Here is a 17422-nt window from a genome sequence, read left to right as displayed (position 1 = left end):
ATAATGCAATATTAGCAATCAGGACGTCAAAAAGAGTAAAAAGTAAGATAAAGTGAAAATCAAACCAAAACAATATGAACCAATAAAGATAAAATGCAAACGTTAAGGTCCAGGGCACTCAAGGACCCCAGGTAGACCCCAGGGCGTGATGGATTCAGGGGTGGAAAGTCTGAGACACTGAAGACTCAAGAGGTGTGAGTCTGGGGTGTGGACCCCCAGAGTCCAGGGGACCCAGACCTGGCAACCTCAAATCTGGTCCACAGAAAGCTGAGGAGCCCCGCAGTGCAACACAACCCTCCGGGATCCCCGTAGCTGGGTGCCAGCCCAGTGGGGGAAGCCCGATTCGTGAATTCTATTTTGAATATCTAATCCCTGAAATTCACCTAACTCCTCAGGGTATCAGCCTTGGGACAACTCCCTCCCTGTGCTCCCACGCAACTGCCACTTGAGGGCGCCTCTACACCCCGGCCAGTTCAATGACCCAGATCCCAAGCCCCGCCGGGTGGGGTGGGCTTCAGCTGGAAACGCCGAAAACAGACTCTAAGATCCGAAATCCCAAACTTCGCAAAATATTCCCCAATCAGCTTTCAGATGTGTCCTCCTCCCTCACTGCACCCTACAACAGTCTCTCAATTATGTCCCCTTATTGTCCAAAATCCAATTCCGTTGCAGATCGGCAGCCGGACCTGTGGGGATGGAGCTCCAGGCGGAAGCTCTATCCCCCCTGTCCGACGGCTAACCCTTCCCCCGCTTCAGCACAATACACCGTCTGTCTCCCCAAATCAATCTGCAAAGGAGTCTTGTCCCAACAATCCCTCACCAGCCAGCCGCGTATCCGCGAATTTCTCAGCACTGCAAAACCTCCAGAGAAAGGAAAAAAAAAACAAAAACCCTGGCCGCCGTGGCTCCGGAGCCGCAGGAGCGCCTGCTACCGCGTCTCCGCCCACCCCCGGAGGGAACTTCCCACGCCCAGCTGGGACCTCCGTTTATATGTTATAGACGTATCCTCTCTGTTACCTTCCCACCGAATTGACGTCCAGACACCTTCCAACCAGCAAAAATCCCCGAAACAGCGCGGTCCCAAAGAGCCTTCAACGCTGCCCAACCGTCCCCTGCTGAGACACTACCAGGTAAGCTCACGCAGCCACCATCTTCCCCCAGATCTAGGCCTTGTTCTTATTTCAGGTGTATAGGCTCACAAGGATAGTCATTAGACTCAGGGGCTCACTGTTGGACCCTCATTCCTTCCTGCTCCTTACCGTTGCACCTGGGGGACTGCCGCTGCTCCCCTAGGGACCACGACAGAGCCCCACCCCCCGGCCAGTAACCCAGTACCCCCCCAGCTGTTGTTTTTAATTGTTTCCACTATGAGTATATCCAAACATTTCCATGCACCCTGGACACATGCCCTGCATAACTCCCTGTCAACCATATATCGCCTGTCAATAACATCCCATACCAGTTTTCCTCCACTACCATTGTTGAACCACTCTGTGATCCAAAACTTCCTGAAAAGTGAAGCCCAATATAATGTCAGGTTCCCTTACTAGTAAAATGGAATATAGTGATGAGTTTAGAGGTTAGATATAGAATACATATTGATTTGGAAAAATTCTACATCCTATCTTTTTCTTTTCTTTTTTCCTAATTATTGAGCTTCTCTTCGCAAGAGCCCTAGATCACAGTAATTCATATATACAATATACAGTACTCCCACACATCCACCATAAAATCTTTTCCCTTCCACAGTGATAATCTTTTAACTTATTCATATTATATTTACTGAAACTGATGTACAGACTCTGAGACAATAGCTTTCAAACAAGGTGACATCTGTGCTTACAATGTGGTCCATACTTTAGGCTATACAGTTTTCTAAATTTTTTAGTTATCCTATGTTTTACATTATCGTTTACATTATTAGTCTGTCGTCCCCTATATGTTTTTGGTGTAATATTACATGATTTATATCCATCCTTGTGTACTCTCGAGAAACGCCTCTCTTGCCCCCACATTTACCTTGGTTCCATCCATTCAATATCCATTTTCCCCTCCCCTTGGGGCCCACAGCAACAGCCAATCTCCATTTCCCGAGGAGCCACGTCCAGAGATACTTGCAACAGTGTTCAGGGCCTGACTTGCTCAACTGCCCTAATGCCCTGGAAGTCACCCTTTCTCTTGAGAGATAACAGTTCCCTCTATTTGATGGCATTAGTCCTCCCTAGGATGTGGGTCCACTCCCACTCTCATTACTTGGGTCTCTACCTAATGGTACAACCCACCCTGGCAAAATGAGCATTCAGACATTCCCCAGGAGTCCGCCCCGTGTCAGACCGTCCCCTCCGAGCATCCTAAACAGGTAACCTTCCTAATTATATTTTGATACGGTTTTCTCAGCATTTTACTCTCAACCAACACCTGACAATCTCCTATGTTCGTATGTTGCCCCTCCCTCCCCCCAATTTTTTGGACAATATTACCCATCCGCCCATGCCCTGCCCCCCTCAAACCCGCAAAGCCCCACCAAAAAGCAACCTCTTGCCCCCATTTTATCTCTTCTTTGTGCTCACACTTACCGCCAGCTCATCATAGATTCCACCCCTGCAGACGTCAGCTCACATCCTTCCTCCACCCCCCCCGATTTCCTGTAAACCTATCTTCCAGTCTCTAGCTCTCTGAGGCAGCTTGCTTATTTCATATCATTGAGGTCATGTAGTATTTGTCCTTCAATGCCTGGGTTGCTTCACTCAGCATAAGGTTCTCAAGATTCATCCATGTTATCACATGTGTTTGCAGTGTATTTGTTCTTAAAGCCGAGTAGTATTCCATTGTATGTATATACCACATTTTATTGATTCACTCATCTGTTGATGGGCATTTGGGTTGTTTCCAACTTTTGGCGATAGTGAACAATGCTGCTATGTACATTGGTATGCATATATTGGTTTGTGTCCTTGTTTTCAGTTCTGCTGGGTATATACCCAGCAGCGGTATTGCTGGGTCATATGGCAAATCTATGGTTAGTTTTTTGAGAAACCACCAAAATGTCCTCCAGAATGGTTGGATCCTTCTGCATTCCCACCAGCAGTGGATGAGTGTTCCCATTTCTTCACATCCTCTCCAGCATTTGTATTCTTCTGTTTTTTTCATAGCTGCCAATCTTATGGGAGTAAGATGGTATCTCATTGTAATTTTGATTTGCATTTCCCTGAGAGCTAGAGATTTGGAGCATTTTTTCATGTGCTTTTCAGCCATTTCTATTTCTTCTTTGGAGAAGTGTCTGTTTAAATCTTTTTCCCATTTTTTAAAAGGGTTGTTTATCTTTTTATTTTCAAGATATATGAGTTCTTTATATATGCAAGTTATAAGTCTCTTATCGGATATATGGTTGCCAAATATTTTCTCCCATTGTGTAGGTTCCCTTTTTACTTTCTTGACAAATCCTTTGAGGTGCAGAAGGCTTTAATTTTGAGGAAGTCCCATTTATCTATTTGTTCTTTTGCTGCTCGCGCTTTTGGTGTGATTTTCATGAAGCCATTTACTATTACAAGGTCTTGTAGATGTTTCCCTACATTGCTTTCCAAGGTCTTTATGGTCTTGGCTCTTATATTTAGGTCTTTGATCCATCTTGAGTTGATCTTTGTAAAAGGTGTGAGATGGTAATCCTCTTTCATTCTTCTACATATGGATATCCAGTTCTCCAGACACCATTTCTTGAATAGGCCATTCTCTCACAGTTGAGAGGCTTTGGCGGCTTTATTGAATATTATATGGCTATATATATGAGGTTCTATATCAGAACTTTCAATTCAATTCCATTGGTCTGTGTGTCTTTCCTTATGCCAATACCATGCTGTTTTCACTACTGTAGCTTTGTAGTATGTTTTGAAGTCAGGTAGTGTGATTCCTCCAATTTCGTTTTTCTTTTTCAATATGTCTTTGGCTATTTGGGGCCTCTTTCCTTTCCAAATAAATTTCATAGTTAGTTTTTCTAGTTCCTTAAAGAAGGCTGTGCTGATTTTTATTGGGATTGCATTGAATGTGTAGATCAGTTTTGGTAGGATAGACATCTTAATAATATTTAGTCTTCCTATCCATGAACAGGGAATATTCTTCCATTTATTTAGGTCTTCTTTGATTTTCTTGAACGGTCTTGTATAGTTCTCGGTGTATAAGTTTTTACATCTTTAGTTAAATTTATTCCTAAATACTTGATTTTTTAAGTTACTATTGTGAATGGTATTTGTTTCTTGATTTCCTCCTGATCTTGTTGATTATTGGTGTACAGAACTGCTACTGATTTTTGCGCATTGATCTTATAACCTGCGACTTTACTAAACTCATTTATGAGTTCTGGAATCTTTGTTATATACCTCTTAGGGTTTTCTATGTATAGGATCATGTCATCTGCAAATAATGAAATTTTGACTTCTTCCTTTCCAATTTGAATGCCTTTTATATCTGGTTCTTGCCTCAGTGTTTGAGCAAGTACTTCTAAGACAATGTTAAATAGAAGGGGAGACAGTGGGCATCCTTGTCTTGTTCCTGACTTTAGAGGGAAGGATTTTAGGATTTCTCCATTGTAAACAATGTTGGCTGTAGGTTTTTCATATATACTCTTTATCATGTTCAAAAAATTTCCTTGTATTCCGATCTTTTGGAGTGTTTTTATCAAGAAAGGGTGCTGTATTTTGTCAAATGCTTTTTCTGCATCTATAGATATAATCATGCGATTTTTTTCCTTCAATCTGTTTATATGGTGTATTACATTGATTGATTTTCTTATGTTGAACCATCCTTGCATACCTGGAAAGAATCCCACTTGGTCGTGGTGTATAATTCGTTTAATGTGTTGTTGAATACAATTAGCAAGTATTTTGTTAAGTATTTTTGCGTCTAGGTTCATTAGAGAAATTGGTCTGTAGTTTTCCTTTCTTGTAGTGTCTTTGTTTGGCTTTGGTACTAGGGTAATGTTAGCATCATAAAAGGAGTTAGGCAATGTTCCTTCTGTTTCAAATTTTTGGAATAGTTTCAGCAGGATTGGTGTTAGTTCTTTCTGGAATGTTTTGTAGAATTCACCCGTGAAGCCATCTGGCCCTGGGCTCTTCTTAGTTGGGAGGTTTTTAAAGACTGCTTCTATCTCTTTACTTGTGATTGGTTTATTGAGATCATCAATTTTTTCTTTCATCAGTATAGGCTGTGTATGTGTTTCTAGGAATTTGCCCATTTCCTCTGAATTGTCATTTTTGTTGGAATATAGTTTTTCAAAGTGTCCTCTTATGATAGTCTTTATTTCTGTGGGGTCAGTGGTGATATCTCCTTTCTGATTTCTTAGTTTGTATATTTGCATCTTCTCTCTTTTTTTCTTTGTTAGTCTCGCTAAAGGTTTGTCAATTTTATTGATCTTCTCAAAAAACCAGCTCTTGGTCTTGTTTATCTTTTCAAGTGCTTTCTTAGTTTCTATTTCATTTAGTTCTGCTCTTATCTTTGTTATTTCCTTCCTTCTTCTTCCTGTTGGATTACTTTGCTGTTTTTTTTCTCATTCCTCCAAATGTGCAGTTAGTTCTTCAATTTTTGCTCTTTCTTCTTTTTTGATGTATGAATTTATGGCTATCAGTTTCCCTCTCAGTACTGCTTTTGCTGCATCCCATAAATTTTGGTATGTTGTGTTATCATTATCATTTGTTTCAAGGTAGTCATTGATTTCTTTTGAGATTTCCTCTTTGAACCACTGTTTTTCTAAGATTGTGCTGTTTAATTTCCAAATCATGGTGTGAAATCTAGGCCTCTGGCCCTTGTAAATTTCCAGCTTCACTCCACTGTGGTCAGAGATATTATTTTGTATGATTTCAATCTTTCTGAATTCATTAAGCCTTTCTTTGTGGCCTAGCATATGGTCTATCTTGGAGAATGATCCATGTGCGCTTAAGAAAAATGTATATCCTGCTGTGTTTGGGTGTAATGATCTGTATATGTCTATTAGATCCAGCTCCTCTAATATACTGTTCAAATATTTTGTTTCTTTAGTGATTCTCTTTTGAGATGTTCTGTCCAGAGTTGATAGTGGTGTATTAAAATCCCCCACTATAATTGTAGATGCACCTATTCTTTCACTTAGTTTTTCCAGCACTTGCCTCACGTACTTAGAGGCACCCTTGTTAGGAGCATAAATATTTATGATTGTTCGATCTTCTTGACATATTGTCCCTTTCATTAATATGTAGTATCCTTTTTTGTCTCTCACAATTGTTTTGCATTTAAAGTCTATTTTGTCTGATATTCATATAGCTACTCCTGCCTTTTTTTGGTTATTGTTTGCTTGTAAGATTGTTTTCCAACCATTCACTTTCAGCCTCCATGAGTCTCTGGGTCTAAGATATGTCTCTTGTAGACAGCATATAGATGGGTCATATTTCCTTATCCAATGTCCCAGTCTGAATCTTTTGATAGGTGAGTTTAATCCATTGACATTCAGTGTTATTACTTTCAAGGAATTATTTATGTTAGCCATATTTTGATTGGACTTGTGTTTGTTATATATATTTTGTTTGGTTTTTTTTCCCCTTCTCTGTTTGTCTTTTTTGTTGCTCTTACACTGTCCTCCAACTCTGCCTGTCCTGTTTTTTCCTTTCTTCCTGCAGAACTCCCTTTAGAATTTCTTCAAGGGGAGGTTTCTTCTTGGCATACTCTTTCAGTTTCTGTTTATCTGTGAATATTTTGAACTCTCCATCATTTTTGAATGCTAGTTTAGCTGGATAGAGTATTTTTGGTTGGAAATTTTTTTCCTTTAGTACCTTGACTATATCATACCACTGCCTTCTTGCCTCCACGGTTTCAGATGAGAAATAAGCACGTAATTTTATGGAGCTTCCCTTGTATGTGATGGTTTTCTTTTCTCTTGCTGCTTATAGAATTTTCCCTTTGTCTTGAGCGTTGGATAATTTAACAAGTATATGTCTTGGGGTGGGCCTGTTGGGGTTTATGACAATTGGGGTGCGCTGTGCTTCTTGGATATGTACATCTGTCTCTTTCAGTAGATTTGGGAAGTTATTAGCCATTATTTCCTGCAACACTCCTTCTGACCCCTTTCCCTTCTCTTCTCCTTCTGGGATGCCTATAATACGTATGTTTGAGTGCTTTGCATTGTCATTCAGGTCCCTAAGTACTAGCTGGATTTTTTCTATCTTTTTATCGATCAATTCTACTATCTGTTTGATTTCTGATGTACTGTCTTCTACATCACTAATTCTCTGCTCTGCCTCTTATAGTCTGCTGATATTTGCTGCAAGTGTATTTTTGATTTCTTGAACTGTGGTGTTCATTCCCATTATATCTGTTATCTTTTTGCATATGTCTGCAATTTCCCCTCCAAATGTTGTCTTCATGTTGTTAACCTCTTCCTTTACTTCATTAAATTTGTCGGTGATAAATGTTCTGAGATCTTTAACTGCTTGTGCTAAGTTCTGCTCCCCTTCCTGGTTTTTAGTTTGTTCATTGGATTCAGCCATGTTTTCTTGATTACTGGTTTGATATGTAGATTTTTGTTGCTGTCTGGTCATCATTTTATCTTGACGGGTTTAATCAGTTCCTTAGCTTCTTTGTCTAGTCTTGGGGATTAATTAGCTGTTGTCTTAGCTTAAGTGTTATATCTTCTCTTTGTCACTTTGTTCTTCTTATTCTAATTTCTTATTGCTGGTTGAGTTCACTTTAAAGGAAAGTATTAGGGCCAGGGAAAGGCAATTGTGTAAGAAAGGAAAAAGTGTAAAGTAGTATTGGTGATAAACGTTAACAGGTCAACAATATGAGATCTGGGAGGATGGATATTAGATTCATGTAAGTTGTGTAGAGATATAGCAGTAGGTAGAGTACCTATAATGAGGTAGTCGACTGAATATGGGAAGAATATGGTATGAATTAAAAGGCTAGTGTTTTCATGAGAGAGGGAAAGAGAAAAGAAAGGCAATAGTTTCAAGAGTGGATAAAAGACAGAAAACAAAACAAAGGTATTAGAAATTAAGAGTTAGACACTTTGGGGATCAAAGAAAGGGAGGTGGAATATAGGAGAGACAGTAGATGATGGAGGATATCAAGATGTAGGGGAAAGGGGATAGTGTAGGTAGCCAAAATCAATTCACACATTAATGAGGCAGCGGAGGATGAGGAAACCCAGCAAATGTGAGGTGTTCCCTGCAGCACCTATTGTATAATTAAGATAAAATAAAATAAGAAGAAAATGAGGGACAAGAGAGAGAGAGAAAAAAAAAGAGAGAAAAAAGGAAGAAAAAGGGGGTGGGTAAAGGGAGGGGAACAAGTATGGAAAAGAAAAAAAGATATAGAACAACCACAACAGCAACAACAAAAGAACCCCCCTAAATAACTGGAAAAAAAATGATTTTGGGGGATATGCTGGGAGAAAAGACTAGGAGATAATGCAATGTTAGCAATCAGGACATTAAAAAATAATATAAATAAAATAAAAATAAAAACACAACACAACAAAACAAAACAAAAAAGAAAAAACGCAAACATTGAGGGCTAGGACATTCAAGGACCTCAGATGGACCTCAGGGTGTGATGGATTCAGGGATGGAAAGTCTGAGATATTGAAGACTCAAGAGGTGTGAGTCTCTGGGGTGTGGGCCACCAGGGTTTAGGGGACTCAGACCTGGCACCCTCAAACCTGGTTAACAGGGAGCCTGGGAGCACTGCAGTGCAACACAGCCTTCAGGGATCCCCACAGCTGGGTGCCAGCCCTATGGGAGAGGTCACTTCCGCAAACTCTAATCTATGTGTCTGAACCCCTCAATTCACTCACTCACTGGGTCTATTCTGTGGCTGTATCACCAATTCGACTTCACGACACCTCCCACCCTGTAAGACCCCAGAACGGCCACTTGGGGGTGCCTCTACACTGCAGCCAATTTAATGATGCAGATCAGTAGCCAGGCCCAGGGGTGGGGCTCCAGCCGGACACACTGATAACAGAGCCCAAAACTGAAATTCCCACGCTTTGCAAAATATTCCCCTAATCAGCTTCCAGACGTCTCCTGATGATGTCTCTTTATTGTGAAAAATTTAAGGCTGCTTCAGATCGGCAGCCGGCCTTCGGGAGGCGGGGCTCTAGGTAGAAGCCCTATTATTTGTGTCCGCAATAAAAAATTCCCCGCTTTGCAAAAAAACTCCTGTTTGCCTCCCCAAATCGGTCTGGGAAGGCCTCCTGTCCTATTAACCCCCCAACAGCCCGCTCGGGGCTTATGAATTCCCCAGTACGGCAGAGCCTCCAGAAATCACCGCCGCAGCACCAGTGCCATGACTCCGCCCACCCCAGGAGGGAGCGTCCCGCGCGCAGCTCCCACCTTCCTGTAATAGAGTCTCAATTATATCTTATTCACAAATTTTCTCTGTTACCTTCCCACCAAATCGATGTCCAGACATCTTCTGCCCTGCGAAATCCTGAAACAGCCTGGTCCCGAAGAATTTCCAACGCTGCCCAGCCGCTTCTTTGCAGGAGAGAATCTCAGATGTGCTCACTCAGCCACCATCTTGCCCCACCAATATTGGATTATGTTTGTAATCTGGTCTGTACCTGGGCATGACTGAGTTATGGTTGGGACTTGCTTGGGCCATGTCATTAGGGTTGAGTCCCCCCTCATTGGTGGGTAGGGACTCACAGATAAAAGGCATGGCAAAGGACAGAGTTGAGGGTTTCTGATGTTGGAGTTTTGATGTTGGAGTTTGATGCTGAAGTCTTAAGCTGGAGCCCCAGGAAGTGAGCACACAGAGGAAAGCAAGGCCTGGGAAGAGAGGACCTGAGCTAGGAGAAGAACACAGAGGAATGAAGATGGCTCCTTAGACATGGCAGAAACACCAGGGAGAGAGACAGAGTCATTCACCTGAGAGTCTACAGCTGACCTTGTGGAGAGAAGCAAAGTCTAGAGAGCCTCATAGTCTACAGCTGACCTTGTGGAGGAAACAGAGGCGCTGAGACCAGAGGAACCCAGGAAGCCTGAACCCTGGCAGACATCGGCAGACATCTTCCTCCAACACGTGAAAATAGACTTTGGTGAGGGAAGTAACTTATGCTTATGGCCTGGTATCTATAAGCTCCTACCCCAAATAAATACCCTTTATGAAAACCAACCAAGTTAAGGTATTTTGCATCAGTACCCCTTTGGCTGACTAATACAGGCTTTGAGGTCTACTATGTATGGAATTTCTGGTTTAACTCTTTAGTTTTAAGTTCTCTCAAAAGCCATTCCAATTCTAGGATTCTAATGTTGACTTCTTATTGGCCATCTCTTTTCAATTTCTTATTGGGATTGTTTTGGATGTCTTCCCATCTCTCATTATAAATAATTTAGACCTGTCTAAACCAGCTTCAATCATTTCTTCCTTCATTTTAGTATTGCTGCTTCAACTTTTCCCCTGGTGTTTACAATTCTCTTCAGTCATTAACACAATACCTTATTCAAATAGGTATATTTATTCTGCTCTCTAAAGGTTTCTCCTTTGCTGCTGCTGGAAACATGGTTTTAACTCCTTTCGAACTAAAACGAAACAACAAAACCTCCACCCCCTTGTCTCATCAGTGTCTGGCATCTTACTAAGGGAACTTAGTTTTCCATAATTTAACCACACTTCTTGACAAATTTTTAATGTCTTTCTGTTCTGATTAATTTGTTTATCCATGATATTCCTCTACCAAATGCCCTAGCTTTTGAGAGATTCATTTCAGCTGTTAACATTCCATGATCAGAAAAATTACTTCTCATTTGACAAATTATAACCTCCCTGATTATATATATAAACTCAACTAACCCTTCTCAACAATTTCCCTTTTGAAAGTATAATCTAGAATTTTAATATGTTTAACAAATCTGTAACAATGCTTCAACCTATTTTTATATTCTCAGTATTGCTTCTTATGTTCAACTCTAATTGTTCCTAAACTTTTTCATGGGGTCTTAAACAGCAAAACCTGAAAGAAGTTTAAGAGGTCAGCTGGGTCAAACTCCTATCTGAAACATTTGTTCACACGTTCATCAAACATTGATTGAGTAGGTATGTGTTAGGTCCTGGCTTCAAAGATGGATAAAACAAAATCCTTGCTTGGAAAAAGCTCAAGCTAGTGGGGGAACTGTGGTGGCATGGAGCTATGTACTGCAGAAAAACATGTTCTTAAACTTAACCCATTCCTTTTGGTGCGAATCCTTAAATAGGACCTTTTGATGAGGTTACTTGAGTTAGAGTGTGGTCCACCTGACTCAGGATGGGTCTTAATTCTGTTACTGAAGGCCTTATAGGGAAGGTCACAGAGAAGGAGATATTCTGAGAAGCCAGAAGATGGAAATCAATAGAACTGAAAAGCCAGAAGGGGCCACCATGTGTATTGCTATGTGACAAAAAGAAAACAAGGAGCAAGGATCATCACAGCCAGCCCCATGACACCACAATCTTCCAGTAGAAAGCATCACCTAGCTGACTACTCAATTCTGGATTTCTCCTAGCCTCAAAAACATGAGCCAATAATTTACCATTGTGTAAGCCAACCCATTGTATGAAATTTGATTTAGCAACCAGGAAACTAAAGCAGGAACAGATATAAACAAATAAATTACAATACAACATAGGAAAGTCTATAGCAGACTGATGAGCAAGGAACAGTAAGAACCCAGAAGAAAAGAGGGACCCAAAAAGCTTTATAGCTCACAAAACAGTTTCATATTCTTTAGTTCATTTAATTCTCAAAACAATTCTGTGAAACAGGCATTACAGACAAGGAAATAGATAATCAGAAAGATTATAAGATTTACCCAAAGTCACCACCTAATACTGAGTGCAAGAACTCAAACTTTCTTGCTCCACTTCTAAAGTTGGGGTTCATGCCCATCAAACTATGCTACCTCTTCCCTTCCCTACCTTCCAAGATTGGGGTCACATGGAGGAAAAGTACATCTTTTAACAAATTTTCTCTTTTATGTTTCTTTCAGGGAGCATATATGTTCATTAATCTAATTGCTCCTCTATATAAATTCAAATCCATTTTCACACTGCCCATGTATATACCACGAGACAGTGAAATTCTCTTTCAAACTAACATTTTTTTTTAGAAATAAGAATCCCAGTACCTTATGATTCTCTCCCCCAGCCAACAAAGTGAGCCTCTTAAACCATTTGAGGAAATATGTCCTTTCTATCAGGCCCGGTTTATTGCATTAAAATTGCATTCATTTGGAGAACCAGCCAGATGGTGGCAGAGAAAGTAGCTCCTAGAGTCAGCTCCTGCTACAGGGCAGTTAGTAAACACCCAGAGCTCTCTGGAGCAAGCTGAAACACCTGTTTGGAGGTTCCAGGAGGCCAGAAGAGAATCTTGCAACATCCTTGAAGGAATGGAAGGAGGAGACTGCCTGTCTGCAGAGAAGACTTGTAAGTAGAGCACTCCACACCCCAGAGGCTGATGCCCATTCTCCACTGGAGGCATAAGCCTCCCTGGGAGCTGTTCTGCATCTGGAATTGAAAGCTCTACTTCCCCAAAATGGGGGAGGAAGAGAAGGTTGGGCAACAATATCAGCTACTGATGAGTAAATTCAGCGGGTTAAAGCATAATCATGAGAAGAGCTAAAGTTTGAGCCTGTCCAAGTCAGAAAGAGGCCAGGAACTGCCATCTTAACTCCATGCAAGAGGGGAAATGGGGCCAACTGAAAATCACAGTGCTGGAGGGCACCAGCTTCTTTCCATCCAGATCAGACTGCAGCTTTAGCCTAGGCCCTAGCCCCACCTCCAGCAGGGAGGAAGCTGCAGGGATCTGCACCAGCCTTTCTAGGAAATTACCAGCCAAGTCACAGAGGCTGGTGATTATCCTACTCTGGTGGCATGAGCTGCCCCAGGAGCTATTCTGTGGCTGGAATTGGAAGCTCCATTTCCCAAAAACAGGGGAGGAGGAGATAGTTGGCTGCCAATTTCGGCTACTGATTGGTAGACTCAGCTGGCTAAGATATAACACTGGGCACAGCTGGGGTGTGAATCAACCCAAGTCGGAAAGAGGTCAGTGGCCACCATTTTGACTCCACCCCCAGCCTGAAGGGAAGCTGTGCTAACCAAAAATCTCAGTGATGGTAGGAAACCAGTGTCTTTCACACAGATCGGCCTGCAGCTCTAGCCTAGGCTTCAACCCCGCCTCTGGCAGGGAAGAGGCTGACAGGCCCTGCACCAGTCTATCCAGGTAACTGCAGGTAACGTTGGCCAGCACAGACTGAAAATCGGAAGTCTACTGGACCAACTGCAGTCATCTTGGACCTGCACTGCATAGATTGCTGCCCACACCGGCAGCTCCATCCCCACAGGGAAGAAAGGGGCGTGAAGCTTCATCAGGCTCTCTGGGCAACTACAGTCTATGCCTGCACAACTTGGATTATTCCACACAGCTGTGACTCTGTCCCTACCCCTGGCAAAGGAGAAAGTTGGAAGAAGCATCATTGGGCCCTGGCACAATGAGGGCAGCTTGAACCTCCACAGCTTACAGTACCAACTGCATGCTTAGCTCCTACTACACAACCAGCAAGGAAGAAAGGGCAGGAAGCCCTAAATTAAAGAGAAAAACTGCACCCAGAATAAATACTCTAGTAAGCCAGATGCAAAGACACCAACAAAAAATTAAAATTGACGCCAAGAAACAGGAAGCTATAGCCCAGTTAAAGGAACAAGATAAGCCTCCAGATGACATAAAGGAGTTGAGACAACTAATCATAGATACTTAAATAAATCTCCTTAATAAATTCAATGAGATAGCTAAAGAGATTAAGGATATTAAGACGACACTGGATGAGCAAAAAGAATTTGAAAGCATACATAGAAAAATAGCAGATCTTACCAGAATGAAAGGTACAATAAAAGAAATTTTGAAAAAAAAACATTGGAATCATATAATAGCAGATTTAAGGAGGAGAAGAAAGGACTGGTGAACTTGAAAAAATAGCCTCTGAAAGTGAACAAACAAAAGTACAGATGAAGCAAAGAATGGAAAAAATTGAGAAAGGTCTCAGGGAACTAAACGACAGCAAAAGGCATGCAAACATATGGTTCATGGGTGTCCCAGAAGAAGAGAAGGGGAAAGGGTCAGAAAGAATATTTGAAGAAATAATGGTAGAAAATTTCCCAACCCTATTGAAGGACATGGATATCCACGTCCAAGAAGCACAACATGCTCCCATCCAAAAAAATCCAAATAGACCAACTTTTAGACACATACTCATCAAATTGTCAAATGCCAAAGAGAAAGAGAGAATTCTAAGGACAGAAAAAGAAAAGCAATGCATAACATATAAGGGATATCCAATAAGATTAAGTGCTGATTTCTCACCAGAAACAATTGAGGCAAGAAGACAGTGGTCTGATATATTTAAGATACTACAAGAGAAAAACTTCCAGCCAAGAATCTTATATCCAGCAAGACTATCTTTCAAAAATGAGGGTGAGATTAGAATATTCACAGATAAACAGAAACAGAGAATTTCTAACCAAGACACCAGATTTTCTGGAAATACTAAAGGGTATGCTAAAGCCTGAAAAGAAAAGACAGGAGAGAGAGGCCAGGAAGAGAGTCTAGAAATGAAGATTATATCAATAAAAGTAACTAAAAGTGTCAAAAGAGTGGTGAATATAAAAATGACAGATAAAACTCAAATAGGAATGAATTTAACCAACAATGTAAAGCACTTGTCTTCAGAAAACTGCAACTCAATTTTTAAAGAAATCAAAAAAGGCCTAAATAACTGGAAGAACATTCTGTGCTGATGGATTAGAAGACTAAATGTCATTAAGGTATCAATTCTACTCAAATTGATATACAGATTCAATGCAATTCCAGTAAAAATTTCTACCAGCATTAAAGAAAAAATTGAAAACATGATCATCAAATTTATTTGGAAGGGTAAGGAGTCTTGAATAGCCAGAAATATCATAAAAAGGAAAAACAAACCCTCATCTTCAGACTTTAAATCATATTACCTAGCTATAGTGGTAAAAATAGCATGGTACTGGCCTAAAGACAGACACAATAGACCAAGGGAACCAAATTTATGGTGCAGAAACAGATCCTCACATGTATGGTCAAGTGATTTTTTATTAGCCTGTCAAACTCACACAGCTCAGCAGAGCAATCCATTCAACAAATGGTGCTGAAAGAATTGGATATACATAGTTGAAAGAAGGAAAGAAGACCCCTATCTCACACCTTATCCAAAAATTAACTCAAATGTATCAAAAAAACTAAAAATAAAAGCAAGAACCAAAAAACTTCTAGAAGAAATTGAAGGAAAATATCTTCAGAGGACTTGCATCCATCATCCATGTGGACTCTAAGCCCCCTCTTGATCTAGAGGTGGAGAGGACATCACCATCCCAGGGTCCACAGAATGGAGGAATAAAATATGGACTAGAGTGGACTTACTGATATTCTATTATAAAACTATTGTGACTAGTAATAGAAGAAATTTCAGCACTGAGGTAGAGAAAGTGGCCACAGTAGTTGCTGAGGGCAGGAGAAGGAAGAAGAGATGTTATGTGGGGGCATTTCGGGCATTTTAAATTGACCTAAATGACATTGCAGAGTCAGATACTGGACTTTATATATCCTGCCATAACCCACTGAATGTACCGGAGGAGAGTGCGAACTACAGGGTAAACTATTATCTATGTAGTGCAGCAGTGCCCCAAAATGTGTTCACCGAATGCGATGAGTGTGCCACAATGATAGGGGAGGTTTCTGGTGTGGGAGGAGTGGGAAGGAGGGGTGGGGAGTATACAGGAACATCTTATATCATTTAATGTAACACTTTTTATGTGATGAATATATCTTCAAAAAATACAATTTACAAGAATGATGTGGGGCGGTGGGGAGTGAGTTATATGGGAAAAATAAATAAATAAAGGGGGGAAAAAAGACCTGGTGGTAGGTGGCAGATTCTTAAAGGAGATAAGAGGAGGACTGAGATGGAATACTGATGTTTAATGTATGTAGAAGATTTAATTAGCTTTACTGTAGAAGTGTGGAAATGTATAGAGTGATAACACACAGTGAGTAACAGTTAGTTTATAAATGGGGATGTGACTGAAAATGATCGTCTGGGTATGTAAATGCCAATTGACAGAATGCTAGAGAATAATCTAGGAACTGAATAGCACAGTAAACCAAGAGGTGGATGAGAATTGTGGTTGATGGGACAGATGCAGGAGTGTCCGTTGTGAGCTAGAGCAAATGTATATCACTACTGAATGGTATTGGGGATGTGGAGAAGCATGGGAAAAATACAGCTGGAGTGACCTATGGACTGTGGTTAATAGTCATAATAGTCTTGCATCTCTGTGAAAGATGTACTGTGTTGATAATGAGGCAGTATGGAAAATGTGAGCCAAATGTACCCTATGGACATTATAGCAATCAGATGATATTATCTTATCTGTAGCAAATATTCCACCACAGTGTGGTGTGTTGATGGAGGAGTGTTGTTTGGGAATTCTGCACATGTGCATGATTATTTTATAAGTTTACAACTTCTGTCATAAAAAATAAATTTAAAAAATAATAATAGGGTGAGTTGCGGGAAAAACACACCAAATATAAGATAAGGACTATGATTAGTAGTAAGATTTTGACAATATTCTTTCATAATTTGTAAGAAATTTCTCACAACAATAGAAGGTGTTGGCGGAGAGTTCATGTATGGGACCACAGAATGATGTCATGCATGTTTGCTTTGTAAGTTCACAACTTTTACTATGCACTTGTTTGTGTATGTTCATATATAAATGATATAAAGATAATAATAATAGGGTTGGTTGAGGGGAAAATACTTTTGTTAGTAGTAATATTTTGACAATGCTCTTTAATCATTAGTTAAAACAGTTTAACAACACTGCAAGTTATTGGTGGTAGGGTGTGTTATAAGAGTCGTGTATGTTATATATGTTTGTTTTGTAAGTTTGCAACTATTATTATACACTTATTGTTTATGTATGAATGATATACTTCAATAAATTTTTTTAAGTTGCATTCGTTCTAGAACCAGGAAGCTGAATCTATTTTACATTTCTTAATTATTCACATTATTCATTCATACAGTAAACATTTATTAAGCACTTATTCCATCTACAAGGCACTGAATTACACATGGTGAAAGGTAGAGATGAATAAAACATAGTACTTACCCTCATGGGTGTTCAAATCCAGAAGAAGAGATAAGATGCATCACAAATAACTGCAATCCAAAGAAGACCATGACAGTGCTGTAATGATGTTAATAGACCCTGTACAAGTTCAAAGAACATGGAAGTGATGGTATTTGAACTGGGGCTTAGAGAATGGATTGCAATTAGACATAGCGAAATAAGAAAGAAGAAATTACAAATATAACAGCATGAGTGA

At 40.4% G+C, this 17422-nt stretch overlaps 1 protein-coding gene across 1 annotated transcript; it reads left to right on the top strand.

The window, feature by feature from the left end:
* Positions 1–476: 476 nt before the first annotated feature.
* Positions 477–13832, top strand: LOC131277269 (uncharacterized). The gene is made up of 2 exons (XM_058292011.1): positions 477–1130; positions 9432–13832. The coding sequence occupies exons 1-2, from the start codon at positions 477–479 to the stop codon at positions 9594–9596; spliced, it is 819 nt and encodes a 272-aa protein (XP_058147994.1). The 3' UTR covers positions 9597–13832.
* The last annotated feature ends 3590 nt before the right edge of the window (positions 13833–17422 follow it).

Source organism: Dasypus novemcinctus, chromosome X, assembly GCF_030445035.2.
Source record: "Dasypus novemcinctus isolate mDasNov1 chromosome X, mDasNov1.1.hap2, whole genome shotgun sequence".
Lineage (NCBI taxonomy): Eukaryota > Metazoa > Chordata > Mammalia > Cingulata > Dasypodidae > Dasypus > Dasypus novemcinctus.
The sequence above is the reverse complement of the archived record's forward strand: the minus strand, read 5'-3'. Positions and strand labels throughout refer to the sequence as shown.